Below are 25,820 nucleotides of genomic sequence, written 5' to 3'. Positions count from 1 at the left end.
AACAAATGAAAGTAATTAATGCTTTGAAGGATAGAACCTTATTGAGTTTAGAGAGCAACCAGTTGGAATGCGAAGTCGACAAATGTGATCGAAAGAACGAAAAAGCACAGAAGATGGAGAACAGATTCTTTGAACTAAAAAGATGTCTACAAGAGAAAGAATTTGACTTGGATAGTTGCGAAAGGAAACTTCGAGAAAAAGAAGGGAGAATTAAAGAGCTGCATCTACAGCTGCTGACCAAGGAAGAACGTAACAAGCTTTTAAGGACGTCACTTGATGAAGCCAAAAGCAGTGCAATAAAGCAAGTAAAGGAGAAAGAACGCGATATCATCCAGCTTCGTCGTCTAGTTACTGATGGCGATAAAAATGTAGAAAAGTTTAAAGAAAAATTGAGCGAGATGAGCGAGGACTTGGAGAACGCAAAGGGGACAATTGCACTGAGAGAGACAGAATTAACGGAGGCCAAAGTGTCTCTTTGTAAAGGAGATGAGCTACTAAATATGTTTAAGGACACTTTGATTGAGATACAACAAGAACTGCAGCTTTCAAAGAGAGAGCTGATGGAGAAAAATGCGGCATTAGAACGCGCTGAGAGGCACACTGAGGTGCTTCTTAACTCTGCAAAAACGAAAACCGGCGAAATAGGCGTGATGAACAAACCTGTCCACAAAGTGGTGCGAGATGTGGAGCGGGTGGAAAAGCTAAAACAGGGAAGGGGAAGTATTACAACGTTTGATGAATCATTTAAGCAGATGACAACGACTGATAAAGTTTTGTGTAGTGATCAGTTAAATGCAAAAAATGAGGAAGAGGGTTCGATTAATCAAGTAAGAATGCACCTTGCAGAAAAGGACAAGGCCATTGAGAAGTTACAATCTGATGTGACGCAGCTCAAGGAAGATTTAGATCGCGCCACTTATTCATTAAAAGAGAAAGACATCGAACTCAAAAGGCTAATTGAATACTTTAAGAAGGAAGAAGAAGAACTGGGTGTTTCAAATGGGAAATTCAAAAAATTAGAAGAGGAGAACGACGTTCTGCAAAATAAATTAAAGCAGTTTACTGCTATACTCTCGCAAAAAGATGACGAGATGAAATCACTGAAACATTTTGCTTTCAAAAGAGATTCAGAGTTGACGTCGTTAAACAAGGAGAGTGAAAAGCTTAAGTTCCTTGTGCAAGAAAGTGAGCGAGCCATCAACTTCATGAAGCTAGAAATTGCTGAAAAAGAGCATGAACAAAAGAGTTTGAAAGAAAATCTTCAGACAAAAATGGCAGAGATACGATGTCTCCGGGAAGAATTGGAATATATGAAGATCGACAAATGCAAAGCGCTTGGTGCTTATCCTGGCCTCATAGAACACATGAAAGCAACTGGGAAGACAGTGAAGGAACTGGAAGATCTGAGACATGTTTTTGAGCGTAAAGTATGCGATGACAAAGAAAGGAAAATTTACTATTTGGAAGGAGTGGTTGAGAGGCTTCAGCAAGAATTGACGGAAAAGAAAGTGTGTATTGAAAAGTTTGAAGAAATGTCGACTGCAAATGTTGGAATTCAAGTAAAGGAAGAGGAGGTTTACATTGTCGAGGGTCGATTGGGTCACTTGGGTGAAACATTTGAAGTCTACAAACAAAATACAACTGAAAGCGAATCCATGTTGGGACATGAGAAAATTTCATTGGACCACAAAGTTGACGAGATAGAAACTCGATTGTGTCAAAGGCAGAAGGAGATTAAAGAATTAAAGTATTCACTGCAAACAAAAATGAACGAGTTTGCAAGAAGTGAAAACAAACGAGAGCGAGAAGCTTTAAGAATCCCTGTCAATAAAGATTGCAACTCCAGTGAAGTGGAGATGGCTCAGTTGGCCAGTACACAAACAACCAGTGCAATGGCCGACAGAATGCAGCAAGTGTTGGCAAATATGAATACAATGCACATTGAGCTGGAGAGCAACAGGAAAGAAAGCACGACTATGACAAAGAAAAACAAGGCCCTGAAAGAACGAGTAGAAACGTTACAGAAGCAAATTGTTCAAAATGACCAGGAGCATTCTGAGCGGTTAAATAATGTTCTGGACAACGTCCGATTAAAGAGAAAAGAGATACATGGTCTTAAGGCTTTGCTAAGAAACGCACAGGACAAGATTGAAGTTCCTGAGGTAAGTTAGCAATATTCTTAACATCATTCCATTCGTTTGTTTATACTTCATTGATAAAGGTCAAGGGAGTAAGATTTGTCTATAAAGTTTGTCGTTCCCCAAACTAAATAGGCCCAGTTTTATTTCCATTGTATCTAGGAACACTTGTGTCTTAGTTGGCAATCCAGAATAACAACTTACGGGTCAGAGGCAAGGGCTTATCGTTGGGTTGGAATTGAGGAAAATAAGATGTGGTTCGGATCATAACCAGAAAGAACGTACTAGGTTCTTCACCTAAAAAGCTAAAAATGATGAACCGCAAGAATCGAATTTTTTTTATCTTTAAACGCTGAAGATCTCACTAATTTCGAATGCCTCAAATTTGCTGTATACTTCAGCCGTATAAGAAGTATGCGAATGTTGATAGATATATAATTAATGTTGCCCGCGAAAATTTTTGGCCTTTCTTTACTACTAAGGTTATATTGGGCCATATGAAGTTACATGGCAAAAATATGATTATATAATAATGGTGGTAGATCAAGTCCTTGACGTCTTTACGGCGACGGCGTCTCGACCTTCACGCTTGCATGAGGGCCTCCCTCCCCAAGCCGAGGGATCTGAAAATTCCAACCCTACTCCCAAAGCTTTTCTGTCAGATATAAGAAGGGGCGCCGCTCCCAATTTCTCAAAGGAAAAACCCTGTAAACGTGGTTATAATAACTTTAAAGAGCAACCGTATAGTTAAACATTACTAGACCAACACATATATTAATATAAAATAAAACTAAAATACATAAAAATGTTGTATCATTTTGGCGGTTAGACCGAATGTTATAATGTGCTTCAAGATCAAACTTTTGGCAGCCGACAGCTTTTGGAGGTTGTTACAGAGCGATATTTTTTTACTTTAGTTTGACAAAGACAACGGAGTAGAATGAGCTACTAGGAACAAACGAGTGTAAAAAGAGCTAAGACTATCATGCAGTAAAAGCAGACAGTGGGCGCTTTCCATTCAGGGTATCCGGAAAGTTCGATTGGAAATCATAAAGGGGTCTATGTTGCAGGTCAAATTTGATTTCATGTTAATTTTGACTTGACCCAGGTTTATTATCAATTTCCTTTGTCTCCTAGCCCTAATTATTCTTGACTGAGGGCTAGAAAGACAAAGGAAATAGAGAATCAACCTAGGTTAAAGAAATTTTAACCTGAATATAATTTTGACCTATGACATCTATTTCCGTTGTTGGTTCTTTTTTTTCTTTGTGGCTGGTGTGAATACTTTGCTTCTCACCAAACTATTAAACTATAAAAACGCTTATTTTTATGTTGCAGCGATTACAGGCTCAAGAAATCCCTCTCAGCGTCACTGGGCGACAATGATGCCTCTTTTATAAATTAAAAAGTTTATGTTTCGGAGACTTTAAGCTAAACATTCCGTTTTAATAGTTATATTATGTAAAGTTACTTAATATCTCTTAAAAGTAGTATTCAGTTTTATCGAGCGACAAATGAAGTGTTTTATTATTTCCTATTTTATATTATAATTAAATGGTAACAATTAAAGGTCGGTTTTCGTACGTTCTCTTGTCAGTTGCTTCCACCTCAGGGTACTCAAGAAACCGCAAATAAAATCTTGGCGACAAAAAAAATACCAAAGCCTTTCCTACATCCACCACGACTAGTTTCATATCATTTTGTTGATAGAAACGAGCGGTAGTCTTTTATAAAATTCAAAACACACTTATGTCCAGGATTGAACGCAGGTATTGGTTCAAAAGTACTTCATATTTATTTGACTGGGTCATTAGACAATGTTTTTCTATCCGAAACTTTATATATGACGCCCAGGAAACCTATTTCTTTGAAAGAAGCTGTTATTTTGTCTTCTACCAGCAATTTCTTCTCTACATCCCGGGATGAGACCGTACCGCAATATGGGTCATTTCCAAAAAATAATAATAATAACCAAGTTTAGCCATGAAGCAGCCCCTCAGTTGCAAGGTAAAAGTTATTGACGTTTTCTACCATTCTAAGGCACTTACAGTCGCCAAGTTATGACCGAATTACAAAGGATTTACAGCTCCCACATGCTCTTGAGGTCTCGTCGCGTAGAATTGAGGCCTTTGAATTCGACAACTTTAGGCCATTTCCGAGTTCCGGAAACTCTCACTTTCAAATCGAGGCTAGGTGAAAACCTTTCTTGTGGAAACGAGTTTTATTTGCATGAGAATTAAAAATCATTTTCATGTCAACGGTCTTACACTAGGCCTCGCTTTGAAACAGAGGCTTGGAGCAACTCAGAAATGGCCTATTGAAGTAGCCAGGAGGGTGCGGGGGTAAGCTACTTCCCATACATTCTCTTAAATGAAATCCAAACGATGTTCTCACAACTTGCCGAAGCGATCATCAAGGGTCTTGCTAGCGGATTTGTGTACTGATCATGCGCATCACGTAATAAACCAAAGATCAACGGTTTTGAGAAGGACCAAAAACGTGGCGGTCGAAGGCTTTCCAGACATAGTGTGTGATTTGCTTTTTTTTTACACGATTTTCCTCTGCAGAGTTTGGAATATACAACATATAGCTGCTTATAGCTGACGGATAAGAACCGCCGAAGCAGTGGAGGCCAGTATTGTTTTGATGCAAACCTAAGGAAAGTTAACATATTTGTTATTATGATCGTTTTGAATTTTAACTCTGAATTCAAGGTGTTGACTGCTCGTAATAAATTTAAAACAAAGTGAAATGTTATCACTGTACTGCTGTTATTAAGTGTGAATCTGTTTATTCAGGATGTATGAGGCTCAACGATGATATATAAAGCTCCCTTAAATAGACTTACTTTCGATTAATTTCAGTGACGCTTTCAGATCCAGGAATCTTTATTAGCATCATAACTTCTGTAATCTCCATGTCCGGTCCTCGCCCGGCAAAAACGATGTAACCAAAAACTCTATCGATAGTTTAGGTGTCCCCTATTAGTAGAGGGCCTGCCCCTTGGCTAGTTTTTCTTTCTTGACACATAAATAAAGTTTCTATCTATCTATCTATAGTCTAGCACGCTTTGCTGACTGTCGCTTGTGTTTTGCAATTTCAGTATAGTACTAAAGGACAAATACGATATGCCAGAAAAACAAAAACCCATGATTTTATTTTTTCAATTATTGACTTATTTCCTCTGCCGGCTCGCTTCTCGCTTCTAAAATATTCCCTTTAGGTACTAAATATTGCCATTATCCGCTGACCACAAAGCAAGATGACGGCTTTGTAAGTTGTGAGAACATCGTTTCTGGGTCAAAGATCCCCACCCCCCCCCCCCCCCCCCAACCCCACTGGAAGTAGCTGTATTTATTAAAACACGGGGCGAGGAGTGCTTTTAGACCTGACAAAACGCAAAATTCATATCTGTTGATTCTTCCAGTAATGGTTTTTCGATTATTTTCGAGTGTTTAAAATTGTTTACAATAACTAATTAATTCCTACTATGTCTTTCTTTTTCACATTCAAATGAGCTTTTAGGCTTTGAATCAGGGTGATTCTAAATTCATAGAAAATAGACATTGTGTAAATAATTTGAAGAAAGCGAAGCCTGCGTCCACGTTTCGATTAAACACGCAATTTCTTGGTTCAATACTACCCAATATTTTGATTGATCTTCACAAAACTCTTGCCTTGTAACGTTGAAGCCCCGAAAACCCTGTAATACGGTCACTGTAGCCGAGAACGAACCAGGCATTTTCTGGCGTCAAATACGAAGTTTGAGGGCCGGTAGGACAGAGTTATTTGGGCAAGGAAAAAGTATCAAAATAAGAAGGCGTGCTCCAGAGTTATAAACTAAGACAAATAATGGGAGAGGGGCTTTTGCTCAAACTTCTCCTTATCTTTAACAAATATAAAAACATACTTGTGATGAACTTTATCTGTGTTTATCGGCATAAAAGGCTGCCCTTTCTGTACTCATTATGTATGAGCTTATACCTAGCAAATACGTCAGCCAATCAAAATGCAGCTGTCGTGTCTTTTTCCTTGAGGGATAATTATGATATGATGATATTTTCTTTTTGCTTTCAGTGTTGCACGTGATATCAATTTTACAGTTCGGCCACAAAATTTTGAGTTTTACGTCGATTTTGTGATGTTCTGGTTTTTTAGTATGATGCAATAACACAAACATGATAATTTTTATTTATCGGTGATGTATTTGCTAGTGGGAAGCTGTGGAGGAGGAGCCGGAGAATATAATATTAGACCGCGCAACTACCTACGAAATACGTATGTTTGGAGCGGGGTAATATATGATTCTTCCCATTGACGTACACCACATCAGGATGCGAATAGAATAGTAGCAGTGTTTTAGCGGGCAATTCCCTATCCCCTACCCGTTTCGACGCCTGTTGCGCAGAATACTGACAGGTTAAAATATCGTTTGAAATCGGAAGGAAAGTCACCTAATTTGGTCTGAATTGAGTCAATAACTTTAAGGAGCATTCAGAGTAGTTTTCCAATACTTTTCTAAATTTATCATTAGAATTATTAGTACTATTAATATTATTATTATTATTATTATTATTATTATTATTATTATTATTATCGTTATTATTGAGTTTTAGCTGAGATCAGCTACCCTGTTTCAAAGATTTCTAGATGAACAAAAGGGTTAAAATTTAGTTTTTGCCTGAAAATCAAGTTTGGAATTGACGTATTTTGTTCTGAAACAAGGTAAGCATTTGAAAAAGCATTCCGCTCATTCCCACCGAAATTCTCCATGATATTAAATTTCTTTTTTGTTGTATGTTTAAAAAAAAATAACCTGAGTGCAAAATATGGTGTCAAATTTTAAAAAAGTAAGAAATTAATGAGCACGTTAACCACAATTTTTCGTTTTTCCTTTATGAATATTTACAAGGACTTATAAAGTTCACAGTAAACCTTAGTAACCACGAAGGTTTCCAGATAATTACGTCTGAATTTGGTGTAGATTACATTGTATTGTTATCATTTTAACTGTTATCTCTGCTTAATTATCTCTCTGAAAATGCGTTGTTAGCCCCCATTTTCCGGTGATTTTAACTTCGCATGATGAGAACCGATCCACATTTTCTGTGTAGGCATGAACAGCGATAAAAAAAAATGGCATAAGGAGCTAGAGGCAGTGTTCTTAACAGATATGAGTTCAAATAAGCGTTTGCATATTCTCTTTTAATAAGCCTTTAAGACAGGTCTTCACGCTGCATTATAAAGACCAATAAAATTGGGAAAGGCTAATTTCGACTAAAGGATAAGAACCCGTGTGAGGAAGCTCAGATAACCTTTTGGGCTCAGAAGCCGGTGAAGTTATGTTGTGTTTGTGGTAACACCTTAAAAATTAAAATTTTGTTTATAGTGAAAACCGAACAATAACATTTCAAAACGAATTAAACAAAAACATGAGTCGGCCTGTTATGTGGTCTGAAACCCTCCAATCTATACTCTCAGACCTATACTGCTGAGATTTTCACTTTAAAACGTCAGTAACTACGGGAGTTAAAAACGTTTTTCAGAGTTTTCTTTTAGGGAGAGGAGAACACAACAATAGCCGGAGGAAATTAAAGGCGTCGAAGAAAAATGGCTTACTTTACTAAAGCAGCTTCTTAAACCACCAAAGACAAACAGATACCCGCAGTTTATTTCCCTCCTGCTGAAATTAATTTTAGAACAAATTGGTCGGCTTAAACAAAAACACTGAACGTTAGAAAATTTGTTTACCTTAATCAATTCCAACGCGAGCTAAAATCTTAACTATGAGTGCTAAGTGAAAATAAGGAATCATTAATTTGCCAGGTACAAGCTGTGAATGGCAAATAATCCAAAGTGATATTGCAATTTCAAAGTCACTGGGCATGCTGTAGTCTTAGCATCATTAATAAATAATTGCCTCTTTTCTCACTAGCTTTCAACAAAACCTGTTATGTCGGCTGCTTAACTCTTCCATTACAGGTAAGGGTGGCAAAATTGGGAGGCTTTGGTAAAAGCATCCAGGAAAATGTGCATCGGTCTGTGATTGCCGAGTGAATGGGGCTAGGTTTTGGACGTTTAAGTAACCGGTTTATCGGTTTCTTTTGTACTCATACACCTTTCTTACGGCGGTTAACCATATTAGACGTCATTTTCTTAGCCCCCTGCTACGGACGTACCTTACAACAGACTGAGGATACGTCAGTTCAAATTGAGCGCTTATGCATGCAACTTCATAACATTTCTCATTGCATGCATTGCTTGATCGTTGAACGCAAAAACTCACTCAGAGTACCATACAGCAAAAGTTTTGAGCCTCTGTATTATTGCCAAAGGCAAATTTATGTTTTAGTTTTTGGAAGGTTACTTTTAAAGAGGATTATTCATTTTAATTCAAGCCTTGCTGTCTTTGAAGGTATTACACAAATGTTTTCAAAGCTTCATGGTGCAGAGCACAATTTCTCGAACGCCATGCATCTTTCCTCGTCAAGTATTTGTTTATACTTTAGGTATGTTTCATTACTTAACGTCCAAAATCGATTTTATTTTTCCCAAGAGTTCGTTTGCATATTTTGTAAGATGGCTTTAATATCCAAGTGGCATTTTAATATTGCTGGAAGAAATCCCGCCGACATCGCCTGGATGTTCGTCTGGTTTGTTGGAGCTGTGATAATCTTCTCTAAAGTCGACGGGTAGGTCAATCTATATATTTGCAGTTGACAACATTTCTTATTTAAGAGTCGGTGGATGAATGAACGATCTTCTACGCTCAATTGACAGTGACCTTGGAAGAAAACTTATCATAGGTGTACATGCGTTATTCTTTTGTTTTCTCTCTGTTAGACTCGTGGCCAGTGTGTATTCAGTTATAGTACATATTATAGCTGAGGTTATTGAAAAACGGCTTATATAAGTTATACTGTCGTTAGGGGGGAATTATACTAAAGGCACATCATGTCCTATGGTCCTGGGGTACCTAGAGGAGTATAGCAACGATGATACCTTCAGTTGCAAAATTACAATTTTTTGAAGACTTCAGTAGGGAGGACATCTTCCAATCTTATCCAATTTTCAGACACAATGTTTTCACAAAACACAAAATCCCTATTCGTCCAAAAAGTTACAAAACTTTTTTTGCCCATAAATGGGTATAAAAAGCAGGCTTTCAACCACTCAAAGCGAAAGCTTTCAAAAAAAGACATTGATGCTGTTGAAATATAAGCCGCGGAAACAAAATTTCAAAAGAGTGGCTAAGAATGAAGTTAATAAACTTGGAAAGATTTATCTGCTTGAAAAAGGAAATGCGAAGACGGTGTCGGCCCATTTTGCTGAGAAAAAAAGCAGAGTATTTCAGAGTAATATCGCTCGTATACATCTACCAACTGGCTACACTTAAATTCCAACAAAATTCAGACCTACCGACTGATGGTTGAAGCTGAGACGTAACCAGGAACTAGAAACAGTGGAGTGGGTATGTTCTCTCCGTAACAGAGACAACTTTGAAAGTAAAATTCAGGAGAAAACAAGAATAGGCAATAAACTAAAAACATACAGAAACTGGAGACTGTGACTTTCTCGACTTACACTGGCGAAAATTGTCAAGTGGGAGACAAACCTGAAGACTGAATGCAACGAAAGACTACGCCCGACGATGGACGATCCCTTGAAAGGGAGCGCATTTGGGGATAAAGTAGACGCTTTTCTGAACGTAAAAAAATGAACTTGGGTACCCACAAACCATATAGGAGGTTTATAACTTATTTGACTCATGCTCTTGTGTTTCAGATCGAATCGTCCTTTTGAACTGATGTTCTTTTTTAGGGAGAGAATAACCATATTACTCAGAGAAAAACTTTTCGGAACAAAAGAGATAATTCCGACAGCAAATGGCGTAGCCCCGGGGAGCATGAGTTGTAGGCGAGTGCTCGCTGAGGTTCCTTTTCTTCCCTGCTAAGTAAAGCCCCAGGATACTGACTGCTGTGGATGAAACTTGCGCCTTGACTGAAAGTTTTCATTCCCTTCCTACAATAATTTTGAATTGTGGGGGTTCCGTTACTACAAATTTTATCAATTCCGTAGCATAAAAATGAATACTCGTGGTTAGTTACCAAGTTATCGAGTTTACTCAAAATTAAAAGGTGAAAGTTTTCATCTTGCTCTACCCTCAAATAGAAGGGCCAACTCAAGGCGGAAAAAGCAAAAATATAGTCCGTTTAACAATGGTAGCTCGCGAAAATCCTCAAGGTGATTTACATTTATCAGTGAAGTTTTTTTTAATGTTTTCCATATACATTTAAGCTGAGGCAACAAATCTGAATTGTCCAAAGAAATATAAGAATCCACAATGCATTTTATTGCGGTAAGTTAATAATTTTCGTTCAGTGCAATGTTTTGAAAGTTACGGTTTGTAACTCGTAAATCTTTAATCGTGAACGCTGTAATAAGCAAACTGGTGTTGATTAAATATAAAGCAATGTGAGGAGTGTGGAAATATCAATCTGTGAAATCTTGATAGTCTGTGAAGGTTTTAGGAAATCTTTGGAATGGTACTTTGTCTTGATATTTACACTTTAGCTTTTGATTTTCATCCTTAATAGTAAAATAAAATAGCGAAAAATGTTCAAAATGGCACTGCCAAATTTCTGCGATGCAGGCCGAGAAGTGTCAACCTTAACGAGGTTTAACAGTGCCTGTGAGTCTACAAAGTTTAGTTTTGTTAAAATCACTGGGAGAACTAGGAACTAGGTTTGAATCTTATAACCATGCTTTTTCGTTCTTCGGAAAAAGTTAAAATGGAGGAGAAAAAAAGACAAATAGAAGGGAATAAGACAACGGTAGTTTTTTGTCAAAAAAACCCCGCCGTTTTCATCGGTATCAACGTTAAAAACAAACTCGCAGTACACCGATGCTATATAGAATCCTCCCAGACGCGGACAATCAAACTTTGACGAGAAAAAGCTTTGTCGTTCCCAGAATCAGGGAGCAGCTAGCTCTGTATTGAACATTGCGAAAAACACATGGAAAGATACCCAGCTGTTTGACAATATGTAGTTCATATGTGTGTCATAAATTTTTATCCGCTACGTTGCATGCTGAGTTCTTCGTGCATTTATCCCGAAAGAAGGAAAGCCATTCACTTTGGCGCTGAATCTTTCATCTAACAACACCGTTAGATCGTTATTTAGTTTAACTGAAGTTATTGGTACTTCTAGAACAAGGAACCACTACACAATTAAGAAACTTTAGTAAATTTGAGAGTTAGAGCATGGCGAATTCTTATTCAGGTCTGAGTCTTTCAAAGAAACCTCCATGTCAAGATTTCACCTAGTTTTGCTTTTGTCATTCAAATACATTAACCGGTAACAAATGATACTGACGAAAACATAATTTGTCGAATTGTAATAAAAAGCTTTTTTATTGAATAACTCTTTCTTTATGCGACGATGGTGACCGGGGGAGCCAACACTGAGTCTTGGTTATTTTGCAGGTGTCAAAAAGCTTGTAACAGAACAGCAGAGGAGTTAGTTACCTGGATTAAAAATGGTTACGATGGTTCCTCAAGACCGAACAAGACTGGTAAGAACAACTTCGTTTATTCACTCATCATTCATTCATTCAATAGCATAATCATATGTATTTTAGTTTTGTTATTGTAAATTCGGGGTTTTTTTTCAATAGTAAAGTTGTTATAGTAATAGATATCAGGATATAAAACGTTTGTTGTAACTAGAGCAATACGTCCTTTTGGAGAATAAGGCACAACAAAGATACACTATGCCACATCATACCATACCATACCATACCATACTATTAATACTATTCTTAACAATTATTCCTCGAGCCCGAATGGGCTCTGAGTCGGCCTCATGGGCTATTGACTCAGAGGTCATGAGGGCGAGAGGAATAATTGTTTTAGTAAAATCTAACTAGTTGGTCAAAAATATCGAGAATAAAAAAAATTAGCTAGTTAAAGCTAGACTTTAATCCTTTTTTGTCGCCAAAAAGCCCGCGCTTTTCGCTACTAGGGGGCTGTAACATATATCCTAGTAGTAGCTCAACCAATCAGAACGCAGCATTGATAGCAGACCACTAGTTGGTAGTATACCATACCATACCATACTATACCATACCAAACCATACCATACCATACCATACCATACTATACGATACGATACGATACGATACTATACTATAGTATACTATACTTAACAAATAGATTGATGTTGCCGTGCGTCTGTTCAGTAACAGATCACAGATGACGTCAAAATGTCGTAAAAACAAAGAAGTGGCACACGAGCCGCAGGCGAGTGTGTCACTGTTGTTTTTACCACATTTTGACTTCCTCTGTGATCTATTACTGAACAGACCCACGGCAACATGGAATCTATTTGTTATATACAATGATCAGAAAAGAAAAAGACCGATACACATACCTGCCTCGAACCGCTTGACCTTTTGAGGATTTGTGCTAGTTTAGGCATTTTTTAAGTCCCAAACCCAACTTTTCATCTTAGCTTCTTCTTTGCCTTACTTGTGTACAGTTTCTTCGAAAAGTTTTTCACCGTCTTTTCTTGCTCAAAGAAGAATAATAGCGAAAACATTTTGCAAAACAGCGAGTCTCTCGCAGCGAAGACACACGATGGCAACTGTTGTGAATATTTCTTGTAGTTAAGGCATTGTCAAGTAGTCAATAGCTTTTTTGGTCTCCGTTTCTCCATTTTTCTTCTTTGTAAATAGCTCCTGCTAAACTTTTTCCGAAGCTTTCACTTGTCTTAATCCGAAATAATCTCACAAACATTTTCAAAACCGCGTGCCATGTTGAACAAAACAAAGAAAACAAGTTTCCCGTGACGTCATCCATGTATCTGTACTCTAATAGATCATGGGCAAAGACCAATCACAGCGCGCGTAGCATTCACATCATTGTATACTATACTATACTATACTATACTATACTATACTATACTATACTCTACTCTACTCTACTCTACTCTACTCTACTATACTATACTATACTATACTATACTATACTATACTATACTATACTATACTATACTATACTATACTATACTATACTATACTATACTATACTATACTATACTATACTATACGTACGTAGAACGTATAAACCAGCAAACAGCCAAAAAGTAACAGCATGTAAAATTGTAAAACTGAAGAACTAGGAATATTGTATCGCATTTTGATTCTGAGTTTATGTTTCCTAGGAGGGCCAGTAATTATTGAGGTTGATTCATATGTTTCAAGCGTGAGTTCCATCAACGAAAAAAACATGGTGAGAAAAAAATATTAAAAATACACAAATTGATCCCGGTAATGCACTTATAAGCAAGGGTTGTTGGCTACTTACAAAACGTTTTCAGGAAATCCTGTTGGAAAGGAAACGGAACATGACTTTTCGGGTCCTTCCAGTAAAAAATTTCCATGAGCAACGGAATTTCTTAAAGGTAGTCCTGTTTTTCCGGACGGAATGTTTTAAACGAAATTCGTGTTCCATTTTTTGAAAGCCATCTCTTTATACCAGTTTTAGGCTTTCGCGGCCATCTTTCTGTAAAACTGATTTGTACAAATGGTAAACGTGATTCCGGGGCGAAATATTTCCCCTTCCTGGCCGTTTTAGCCGCCGTCGCCGTCTTGGTATGTCAAACGCTGTAACAGTCCTCCTATTCTTAGAATCAATGGATCTTAGGTCACGTCACTTATGGGATTACAGTAGATACTAGATTTCTCGAATCCTCGGTTTTGCGAAATTCCCCATAATTTCAACCAAACCACACTTTCCTTTACCAGTCAAAAACTGTTATTTACCCCCGATTTTTTTAAAACTCTCTGATTCGAACCAATTCAGGGTGGTTCGAAAAATCAGGATTCAGCTTTATCTTTTTTCTTATTTCTTTGTTTAATCTTCCATTTTGCCTTACTACAAAAATTGATAGTACTTTTGTTGCCAACAGGATTTTTCGCTGGATATTTATTTCAGACGAAGATGGAAGGATCCGCGTCTATCCTATCAGCCGTTTCGCCACAAACCACCGGACCAGAGATTGGTCCTTAACGCAGAGCTTATCAAGTATATTTGGCAACCAAACATTTATTTTCGGAACAGCAAGGAAGCGCATTACCATTCTGTTCCAACCCAAAATATTTTGTTCGGTATCAGCCCCGATGGAAGCATATTGCTAAGTACCAGGTAGGTACAACCAAGAGAGAATTATGGGACAGAGAGGTAAACGCCCTGTTTAGTCCTTGGGATATGTGAATTTCACCAAAGTTATTTTTAGACCAATTAAATGCTTGAAATTAATCGGGAGTTAGTTTCCGGAAAGGTCCGCAAACTCTTATTCAGCGTTGTCAAGTGAGAATTCAACAGTCGCCATTACAATATTCCGCATTGCTTGCTTTGAGCCAGTCGCACGTGGAATCGATGACGTGTCAAACAATCGATTAAAATTAAATGAGCGGACGTCTCAGGACTTCGGTTAGACTTCGGTTTAATTACAACCTCGGTTAGACTTCGGTTAGACTTCGGTTTAATTACAACCTCTAAAAATAACCTCAGTGAAATTCACAGATCCGGCCAACGCCCTTTGATTCCCTCTCGGTCCCCTCTCATGCTAAAACAATTGAAATCTACCGCCCTGCCGTCCTGGTCCAAATGTATCCGGGTACCGTAAAGTTCCGAAAGTATTAAACGACCCTCGCTCGTTTCGGATTTAGCAGCCTTTTCCTATCGCTACTATCGGTGGGGTCGCTATATTCAGGGGGTCGCTACTTTCGGGTAGCTAAAATGCATACTGCACATCCATTTGAGCTGTTCGAAGTAACGCTAACTAAATCATGACTTATGTGAAAACATCTACACTTTTTTTTTTAAGAAACTTATTTCATTTTATTTCATGTTATTGTTTTGGATAGAAATCCTAAAGACTTGTTCGATTACGGTATGGCTATTCACAGACTACTAAGACTTTTTGGAAAAAGTGTAGTGTACTTTTAGAACTATATTTTAAAGGAACGTCAAAATTTCAATATAATCGTTAATAATAAACCTCGGATCAGTTTGGTAAAGCTTGTTGTATCTTCAATTTTTCGTTATTTTGAGCAAAGACGGAAACAACTTTTGAGGTCGCTACTTTCGGAGGGTCGTCATTTTCGGAGATTTTTTTCTCCGTTTTCAAAACAAAATGCGCGTTCACACGCTCATCCACTTGACATGATACATTCGCTCATCCACTTGACATGATACGCTTAAACGATAGAAATTCGATAGTATCCCTTACAGAGCATGCGTAATGCTTGTAATATATGATTTATGACACCATCGGATTTGAAAACCTCCGTTTTCGTCCGTCCACACGTGAATGTAAGCGAGAAGCTGGTGTTTCTAATAATTTCCACTCTGGGTAACCACCACTTCTATAAAAAAAATTTTTCTCTTGCAGAATAACCACTGTACTTGACTGTCAGATGGACTTTCGACATTTTCCTATGGATCAACAGATATGCCATTTTCAAGTTGGTTCCTGTAAGTAACTTGAAATTACCGTTGTTTAAATATTCTAATATACAAGGCCAGCCATTACGGTAAAAGGGCTATTTAATCCCTCCAATTTTCAACTGATTAAAAGTTCCCTTTGGTCATAGTGCTAGCCTGAGAAAACTGTCGACATTTTGCGACGTCACCACTGTTTTCTCCGTGAAATGACGTACTGAGAAACGAGCGCAAAAATTCCATACTGATGACGCTTCACTACCTAGATCTGGGTAGTACTTCTGATTGGCTGTAGCAAATTTCCCACGCGACATGACCAATCAGGAGCACTACCTAGATCTGGGTAGTGAACGTCATCAGTTTGGAATGTCTGCGCTCCTTCCTCAGACGTCATTTCGCGAGGAAACCAGTGGTGACGTCAAGAAATGTCGGTTTTTTTCTCAGGCTATCATAGCATGCCACCCTCGCCACAGTACAGTAACTTCTGGAACAAGTCAACAAAAAGAAAGTTGGCAGCACAAAGTACCGTTGTATTCTGTTTTGTGTGGTTTCCCGCTACACTTATCATAAATTTTCTTTTGAATCTTGGTAGAAATAACTGCCTCAAGAAAGTGATCTTGTGTAAAAACATAACTCTCTTTCTAAACATTAGGGAGTTTATACAACGCACGGTGACGACGGTTGCAATTGCATCTCAAAGAAACACCAACTCTGTGTTTTGCATCGTGCTTTTAGGCACCTTTTCTTTGCTGTCCTCTACACAAGTCGGCAAATGTTCCGATGGAGGGCATGATTCCTTAATCTCGTACCCAGATCTCTTGTCGAAGAAAATTCAGTTTTTTGTTTGGCTAGATTGTGAGCGAATGACGCGAGTGTCGTCTTCTGCCCGTGCTATGGCGTGTGCAATTCATTCTTTGCAAAGTTTTCAGTACTAGTAGAGTCTATTTAAATAAAAATTTTCACTGAAGAAGTAGTTTCCGTCTCAATATAACTTGTACAACTATTTTTATCTTATCTTTAAAGACTTTTTAAAACTCTCTGTCGGTATCAATGTAAACACTTTTGAAAGGGTAAAAAAAATTAAATCAGTACGCGTATTGATTTGAACTTCTAACGCGCGCTATGGTAAATAAAATTAACATAACTGATTCGCTGAATTTGATGCTACAAAGAATAAAAGCAACAAATTATTTGGTTCATACTTAAGATAAGCTTATCAACACGTTTTGTTATAGAAAACCTCATAGCTCTAACAAATTCGTTATTTAACACGTCGAAAAACGGCCCCGATTTTGAGGATTTATTTTGAGCTTGCGCCCTTTCATCGCCTGTCACATTCCTAACAGGCGCTCACGTGAACAAATCGGATTTGACCAGATTCGTCAATAAGAGATTTGGGTACGAGATAAATGATTCCTTTCTCTTTTTAAACTTCATTGTGGTCTCTGCATTTCAACGGTAGGAAGACTCGCCAACAGTTGACAGATTAAGCGAGTTAGAATCATTGCAGTATAAAGTTTGAAATATCACTAATACACTTTCCAGACGTCTTTGCCGTCGTCGTCCTACTGCGCAAACTCCTTAAATATTGAATCTGACTCGCTGTCGTTACTTATCTTTGTATTCGTTTTATCCATTTTTTTTTTTTTTTGCATAAGACTCCGAAACGGAGGATAATGTCATTGTAAAATGGAGGAATGACAATGGAATATTTTTTCCCAGTGACGTGGAGATACCTCAGTACGATTTAAGCAACGTAAAAGCCAAAAATAACAGAGGAGTCTATACCACAGGTTTGCTTGGTTCAATTTCTTACGCTGCCCTAGTTATCTTTAGCAAGAGACTATAAAGGGGACAGAGAGAGCATCCCCCATATACACCCTATTCCATAGGTAATTCGTCTCGAGTTATTTTTAGAACTGCAGATCCCAAGGGGGATTCGACAACAGCCAATCACATAGCGCGAATGTATTCCGCGTGGACGACCCACGCTAGAGCTACGCGTCCTCCACGAATTGACGCGGAACAAAATGGGGGAAGACGCGGAGAACAATTTTGCTATTCCTTTTGTCGACGAAAACGACTACAGCGAGATTTCTGCGAAAGCTGTGTCAGCGAAACGGAAATTAAAAAAGAATCGCCCTTCCTCTCTTCAGCAGGGAAATCCTTAACACACTGAATATTCTCTCAGGATCATTTATAATTTACAGTTTGAAGAGAGCAATTTCTGGTTTGATATTTATTCCTTTATTAGTCTTTTATTATTCAACAAAAATAACACTTGGCGTCCTATTTGCCTTATTAGGGACTTTAAGATCCAACGGCGCGACGGCGACAAGAACGTCGCTTAAAAAGTGAATTTGAGTTTTTTCAGTCAGTTTATAGCGATTATTCCTACCCACTTACTTTGTCAATTGTAGGCGAACCCTCCTGAAGCTGAATTTCAAGGAACCATATTCAAGCTCAGAAAGAGAAATAAAATTTCGTCGTTGGTTGTTTACGTCCTCCATAAAACGCGAAATTAGGCATTTTCACGTCGTAGTCGCGCAAAAACAGGAGAGAAATGAACAAAAAAGTGTGTTGCACGTGCGAAGTTGTTGTTTTGCTAATTAAGCCTATTGTTTTTTTGACTTTCTAGTTGTCGTCCGCGTCGTTGGATCTTAAACTCCCTATTGTACAAACGACCGGTTTCAATAGACCGGCGAAATTTCTCATTTTATTAAAGCACTGAGGTTACGACAACTTCGAGTTAAACTGATTTCACGGGTTGTCAAAGAGTCAAGCGATTCCATTTTCCCAGGTGAGCGCCGACTCATTTCGCTTCAATATTCAGGAATGCTCTCGATCTTTTTACGCTTTCATTGCCTTTCGCCCGACATGTTTTGCACGGCGTTTAGTCATGCGAAACCTCCACGAAACATCCACGCCTCGCGCGAGGTAACTTTATCCCGATTCTAAAAATAACTCGAGACGAATTACCTATGGAAGAGGGTGTATATGGGGGATGCCCTCTCTGTCCCCTTTATAGTCTCTTGTCTTTAGTTATTATTTCGCTTTTATTTTATTTCCTTATAGTTACTTCCTGGACAAGAAAGCACACACCGAGGTGAAGGTCGAGATTCTTAGGGTTCAGAAAAAAATCGATTAGAAATTTAGGAATTTCCAAGATACGAGTTATTTTAAGAAAGAAGAAAAATATGACTTTAGTCCAAAACTGAAGATGATTTCAACTGCGGAAATACAATGCAAATCTAAGTGAGAATATAACCATCGTAGTTGTAATCGCAATTTAAGTAATAGACCTGTATAATTTGTACGTTATATTTTCCCAGTTCGAACCACGGGATGTTTCTCTAAGGAATTTTCCTTTCGTTTTTTCATTAGTTGCGCACGCATCTACCCGTGGACAACGCGACTTTTGTAAGAAACAATCATCACATGGTCTGAAATGGGAAAACAAAACATACAAGCAAAAGAGGTCTATTGCAAATTAAGAGCCCCCCGCCCCCCGTCAAAAAAAAATTGAACCAATGGCCTCCGCGGAGGCCGTAGATCTTCCCAAAATACCTCAATAACGCTGTCATAAATTTGTTACAAATTCACGAACATATCGAGGCGGCTATTGAAGGAAAAAGCTCCCGTGAACGATTTTGGAAGAACAGTTCCCAGCGCCGAGAAATGTGTCTGCAAGTAAAATAGGTAATGGCCTCATTTCGTTACTATAACAATTCCGATGTCTTTGTAACACTGAACATAACAAATTTTCATCTTCATCTAATACAGCTATGTACAGCTATGTCTTTGTTAATGGCGACGTAGTTTATGCTCAAACTTGGGAGGTATTGACCCTCAAAAACCCTATCGAGCCACCTTAACCCCCCCCTTCCACGAAAAAAATATCTGTGGAGGACTGTTAGGTCCAAAGATATTCAGTCTTTGTTTTATGTTCTTTTTAGGTGTTTTCTCTGAGCCAGATGCCACGTTCATCTTCAAAAGACGCCTTATGTTCTACGTCTACGGCTTTTATCTACCGGTTACTTTGGTTGTCCTTCTTAGTTGGGTCTCCTTCTGGATTGATCCGGAATCCACCCCCGCCCGGGTCTCCCTGGGAGTCATAACCATTCTCGCCATGGGAAACTTTCTTCATGGGGGCGGTGCTACGCCAAGTGTGTCATACGCCACTGCTCTCGATGTTTATATCATCACATGCTTTGTGTTCGTTTTTGCCAGTTTGTTGGAGTATGCTGCTGTACACTGCGCTATTAACAAATATCAAGATGTTACTATGAATGAGGTAGGTGCTAGTTGCAGCGTAGCCAAGATTTTATATTAATCGAGGAAAATAGACGTCCCCCGGCGCCAAGGTTGAGAGGGTATGCCTCCACGCTCCCCCCTTCAAAAATCGACACCATTAAACCCTATACCAAATGTACAAAATTTAGGGGACGAAAGAGAGGGTTAGATATATGGAGGATATTACACGGCGGCGCGAAGATATGCACTTTTGCTTTTCACCACGAAAAAATAAAATTTCATGGCGGAGCTTCCGCGAGCGGGCAGTCCCATACCTCAGAGAAAATGGGAACCCACCGATGCCAGAAAATGTGGTTATAACGTCTCCGTACGGACGCTGAGGGAGGGAGGGAGTCAGGAGTCAGCCTGTCGGGGGGAGAAATATGTTATAGCGTAAGTACCCGCGCGTTTCGGCAGTAAATCGCACAGCCACTCAGACATTTAGAGATAAAACAACAACAACAAAGCCGATTCTTTCTTTCCACTTAATTTCAATGTCTACACTGATAACAGAAAGAGCTGGAGCGAGAGACAACAAACAAAGGAGACTAATTACGTTGGAAGAATAACAGGAGACTTTTATAGCGGTGGTGAGAAAATGAGAAGTGCTAAAGCCCACCATGGTGAAAATGAGTGCCATCGAAAAATAAAACGTTAACAGGAGGAACATAATACAACATTTCCTCCATAAAACGTGTAACTAGGATGTTTCTGGAAGTTTCACATTGTAATCGTGAAAAAAAAACGGCAAAGGCCGCGGCACACACCCGCCAAAACTATATAGCCCAACACTCCAAATGAACTTAAGACAAATACCAAGAGGGCCAGTTCTTGCTCAGATAACATGTTTCATTGTTATTATTATTTTTTCCAAGATGCAGCTGGAACTCATTCACTTATTGATCTATACTCGTGAGACTAGGTGACTGTTTTTCGTTCGCAGGGGCTAAGCTAACCGTATCTTTAGAACGAAACGCACGTGCATACCTGAAAAAGTAGAAACGGATAAATAAAAAACATGTTAGAAAAACAAAGGAAGGGAGATGATGAAAACAACATGAATTTTAAAACTCAGAAACGGCATGATTAACTACATCGCTGATGAAGCTCGAGCGATTTCGAACGAAACATTCCAATGGTTTTGAACTTTTTTGCCCTGATTTTTGGAATTTGTTGTTCTATTTTGTCTTCCCCAGAGCAGAAGAACACCCGTTTCGGTAAAGGAACAGACACCCATTTTTCACTGATCCCTTTTTTACCCTGATTACCAAAGTAATGGAGATCCATTATCATTGTAGCGAAAATGTCACCGAAAAAGTAAACTCGAGCTGTTTGAAACTACATGATCATTCCATTTAGACTAATTTGTTAACGAATGAGTAGCAAATTTTGCTGGAGTGGAATTCTTTAGGACCGTAGTCAAGGTCAGAAATAAGCGGCCTTGAATTTTATGTCCTCCATCAGTACAAAGCGCAATTAGGAAATTTCACGTCGTAGTCGTGCATTGACAGAAAGAAAAATGTACTAAAAAGTGTTATGCACGTGCAGGAGTTGCTGTTTTGCTTATCAAACCTACTGCTTTAATTTATTTTTGGAGGTTCCCCGCCATTGTGGATTCAGATATAAAAGGCATTAAATATCGCCCGGCCGGACGGGCAAGTTAGCCTAGCTGGGGGTATACCTAGAAATTTTGGAGAAGTACAGACAGTATTCCAAATCAACCCTGCTAACCAGTCTCTTAAATGATTTTCACGCAGGTGACTCAATTACATTTCCTTTCATATCGGTACGATGAGATGGTCGTAGGTTATTTAGTAAGCAGTTGCGCCCTTCCCGTCCGGCAAAATCGGGGAAAACACCACTATTTGTTTGAAAAAATCATCCGAAAGAAGTTAAAAGGAATTCTTTCGCTTAAACGCCTACGCTGCAATTTTTTTTTGCGGGCCAGTCTTAAGCGACAAACAATTTATTTATCTCTTCTTGCAGTTTTTGGTCTGTATCTATGTTAAAACAAAACACGTTATAATAGGAAATTAACGCTCCATGAAATTGAGGTATTGGAAATTAACGCAACTTAAATTAACGCGAACTTAGTGGGAAACGACTTCGTTATATAGGAACTTTGACGCAAAAGAAAGAGGGAACATTTTAAACTGAAGGACTTAACAAGACGTTTACCAGGAAGTGAAAGAAGGAAAACTTGTTGAAACAACAGGAACAGAGGTTAACGTATAATCTGAAATGGAAACTTTTGTTTGTGGTTCTTTAGCCTGCGTAGCAAGCGTTTTCGCGCAATAACTCGATTGGAAACGCTTGCTACGCAGGCTAGTGGTTCTTTTTTCGAAGGGGTTCAAGCGAAGAAATCTGGCGACTTGTTTTGAAATTCGCGTTAATTTCATGAAGTGTTTATTTCCCTGATCTCCTATAATTTTAAGAGTCTAGGGAGGGAATAGCATTCATTTTTATTAACATAATAGTTATAGCGGAGCTCTCGCACGCGCGAAACGGAGCACCATTGGTAAGAAAATTTGGTTATCTATGCATCCCATAAACTTTTGTAGCAACTTGTAGTCACGTGACTGTGAGAACGTCCGTCTGTACCATAGGCATACCAATGTAAAATAACTCGCACAAGAGGTATGGCAATCCAAAAACTCAAGGTTTTTTCGGCAGGAAATCGCGTGGCCACCCGTTGTGAAGCAGACACAATTAGACAAAACGGAAAGTGGAAATTGTTTCTGTATCCGTGTTGCCTAAACTAATATATAGATTTAGTCAGGGCTAAGCAAAAAAAATTAAATCTTGAAATGCTAAACGGGGAGGGCAATGAAAATGACATCAAGATCAATAGATCTAATTAGCCAAAGGAACGAATTGCACGTGCAGCACACGTTTTTTTCTAATTAGCAAAAAAAACAAATTTGCACGTGCAGCACGCTTTTTGTCTTTTTTTGCGTTGTTTTGCACAATTATAACGCTGTTTTGTAGGACTAAAACGCCAAACTTCCTAGTTACACATTATTTTTATGGAGGAATTGTCGTATGTGCTAACCCAGTATTTTGTCTCCTGTGTTCTTCGCTTTTATTTTTCACTGCCGCTCATTTTCACCTTGCTGGCCGCTAGCATTTCTGATTGTCTCACAGCCGCTTTGAATTTTCATGTTTTTCTTCCTACAAAATTCGTCTCTTTTGTTTTCAATCACTCGCTCTAGCTCTTTCTCTCAAATAACGTCGAAAAAGACACGACTTTTTTCTTGTTTTTTCTTTCTAAAAGTCCGGGCGGCCATGCGATTTCTTTCCAGATAAAACCTTGAGTTGCATTTTGGTTGCCATACCTGTTGATTGAATTATTTTACATTGATATGCCTGTGGTGCGAACGGACGGTCGGGCGGACGGACGGTCGGTGTACGGTCACGTGATTACCAAATTTTCTCGGATGGGTAGTTTACCTCGCGAGAGCTCCGCTATTAAGCTTAGATTAATTGTCATGTTCACAAATTTGGAGAAGAAAGACAGAGAAAGACAGAGAAAATGAGAAAGTAGGCGAAGCGGGCTAGCGAAGCTCAAAGAGAATAAGAGCGACAGAGAGCTAAAACGAGAGATGAAAAAATAAAGGTGACGAATTTCGTTGGAAGAAAAACATGAAAATTTTAAAACGGCGTTGAGAAAACGAGAAATGCTAGCGGTCAGCAAGTTAAAAATGAGCGGCAGTAAAAATAAAAGGCGAATAGGAACACAAGCATCAACATCTTTTAGGAGCACATATGACATTTTCTCTGAAAACGTGTTACCAGCAAGTTTCACGTTGCAACAACAGGGAAAAGAAATTTCCAAACAAGTGCGCTGCATGTGCAAAGTTTTTTTTTTTTTTTTTGGCTAATTAGACCTATCGATCTTTTTTTGCCGTTCTCGTTGCCGTAGTCGTTTAGCACCACACGATCTTATTTTTTTAGTGTATTAACGACACCTTCGCTTTTATCCCTGGCTAAATCTATTTAGTATATACTAAAACAGTGGATAGTGTTTTTCGCGCGCTCTGATTGGCTACTCAATCAGTGAATATCCTGCACTATTCACTGATTCACCTCCAGTTCCTCGGAGCGAGCGACTCCAAACTCGTGTAAGTGCAAGCGAAATGCCTTTCCGGTTTGCTGCCGTAAACAAACAAAGAAATTTCACAACTAATCAAGCAAGCTGTTTCCGAAATACACGAAGAAGGTGACGAAGTTCGGATTGGAAGTTTTAACAGGTAAAGCTTTGTCTTTTTGACACGAATTTATCGATAAAACCGGTGAAAAAGTTTTTTGTTTACAAATGCAAATTAAGCTTAAGTCTTGCTTACTTTATTTAGTTGAGTTGTTCATAAATAAGCTTAAAACTAAATTAAATAATCTTTTTTTTATAGAATGATTTTAAATACAAAAAGAATTCACAACTCCTTTTGAAGAAATTTCCCCGCAAGAGCTAAACAAATGCCTTCAGAAGTTTTAGTTGCCGGCAAGAAAAAGCGACGGCCGCGGCCGCCCGGTCATTAGGTGCCAAAATTGTAATCGTTGGCAACAGTATTTGAGTTAAAAATCGTCGTTTTTGTGCTCAATTATCTCACTGTTTTAGTATATACTAAAACAATTATTCACCTCAGTGTCGGTGGCTAGTCGTGGATATTTACCTCACTGCTTCGCAGTTCGGTAAATATCCAGGACTAGCCACCTCCACTTCGGTGAATAATTGTTATATATTTATTACATAGAATGTCATTTTACATTGTACTCGCATCTTATCAGATCTGTCTTCTCACTGGCTAAGAAACTAACTAGACTGTCTGAGCTCCCTATTAGAGTTTAACTCAATAGTGATATTACAAGGAGAAATGAGATGTTGATCATTTTTTTAGAAGGGCTTACAGAAACATAAGGGTTAATGATATGTTCTGTTGTTAACCCCACAGCCTTGTAGCTTGGTAAAATTTTCAGAGCCAATGAGATCTGAAGGCAGTCCGGAAAGCGCCGAGAATGAAAGTGTTTCCAGCAACAGCACAGCTCGCCTTCCTATGTCGTTACACATCAACGAAGAAAGATCCATGTTACGACGCAAGTCCTTCGCTCAAGAGGCCAAAATGTACTATTTCCACTTTAATTCCACGTCACTTGATCGTTATTCGAGAGTTGCGTTTCCTGCGCTGTTCTTAATATTCAATGTCGCTTATTGGCTAACATACCATGGACCAAGTGTCAAAAACCATGGCGTGTGGTAACAGTCTGAAATAGTAACTACAGTACCAGCACCCGACACATGGAGTTGAACCTCCATATAAAGTACTCTTTATAGTCTTCTTGTTCAACCTACTATCCAGGATTACAAAGCTCTGCCCTTAACCCTAGCTAGATATATAACAATCTGTGGGCTTGACCAGCCCGGGACTAAACAACTGACCTTGCCGGAAACTATAAGAGGCTGGCCTCATTTGACAAGAGGAGTTTGCAACAGGACCAGACGAATGATACAGTCACTTTGTCTTTTTTTTTTAAGCATTCAATGTTGTATCTGATTCTCATTCAGCAAAGCCTTTAATTTGCTCTCCTCAGATAACCACTTAAACACCTAGTATATCTCGCTAAAATAGAAGAGTACAATTTTTACGTTTTCCAGTCCTCGTTGCTGTCATTGCTGGCAGATTTTTGGCTCGTCTGGTAACTGCGTAAACATCTAAGAAAAACACTGAAAAGTGGTGTTCTGCATAATGTCAAAAGATTTGGTAAATTAATATGTGAAGGACCAGAGGACCAGAGCCGGGGATATTATCTTCATATAGCCCCAAACGTTTTATCTTATGTCCAAGAAATGTAAAGCAACAAGATAGAATAATGAGACAGAGAGG

The 25,820-nt window shown here is 38.6% G+C and overlaps 2 protein-coding genes across 2 annotated transcripts; both read left to right on the top strand.

Annotated features, from left to right (window-relative positions):
- Positions 1-800: 800 nt before the first annotated feature.
- Positions 801-3,701, top strand: LOC140939416 (uncharacterized). Its single transcript, XM_073388844.1, has 2 exons — positions 801-2,162; positions 3,477-3,701. Exons 1-2 carry the CDS (start codon positions 834-836, stop codon positions 3,522-3,524), a joined length of 1,377 nt encoding a protein of 458 aa, XP_073244945.1. The 5' UTR covers positions 801-833; the 3' UTR covers positions 3,525-3,701.
- A 5,016-nt stretch (positions 3,702-8,717) lies between these two features.
- Positions 8,718-25,522, top strand: LOC140931385 (glycine receptor subunit alphaZ1-like). The gene is made up of 8 exons (XM_073381195.1): positions 8,718-8,830; positions 11,626-11,714; positions 13,364-13,431; positions 14,111-14,346; positions 15,599-15,681; positions 17,307-17,441; positions 19,605-19,942; positions 24,891-25,522. Exons 1-8 carry the CDS (start codon positions 8,718-8,720, stop codon positions 25,194-25,196), a joined length of 1,368 nt encoding a protein of 455 aa, XP_073237296.1. The 3' UTR covers positions 25,197-25,522.
- The last annotated feature ends 298 nt before the right edge of the window (positions 25,523-25,820 follow it).

Source organism: Porites lutea, chromosome 1, assembly GCF_958299795.1.
Source record: "Porites lutea chromosome 1, jaPorLute2.1, whole genome shotgun sequence".
Lineage (NCBI taxonomy): Eukaryota > Metazoa > Cnidaria > Anthozoa > Scleractinia > Poritidae > Porites > Porites lutea.
This window is presented reverse-complemented; position numbering and strand designations above follow the sequence as displayed.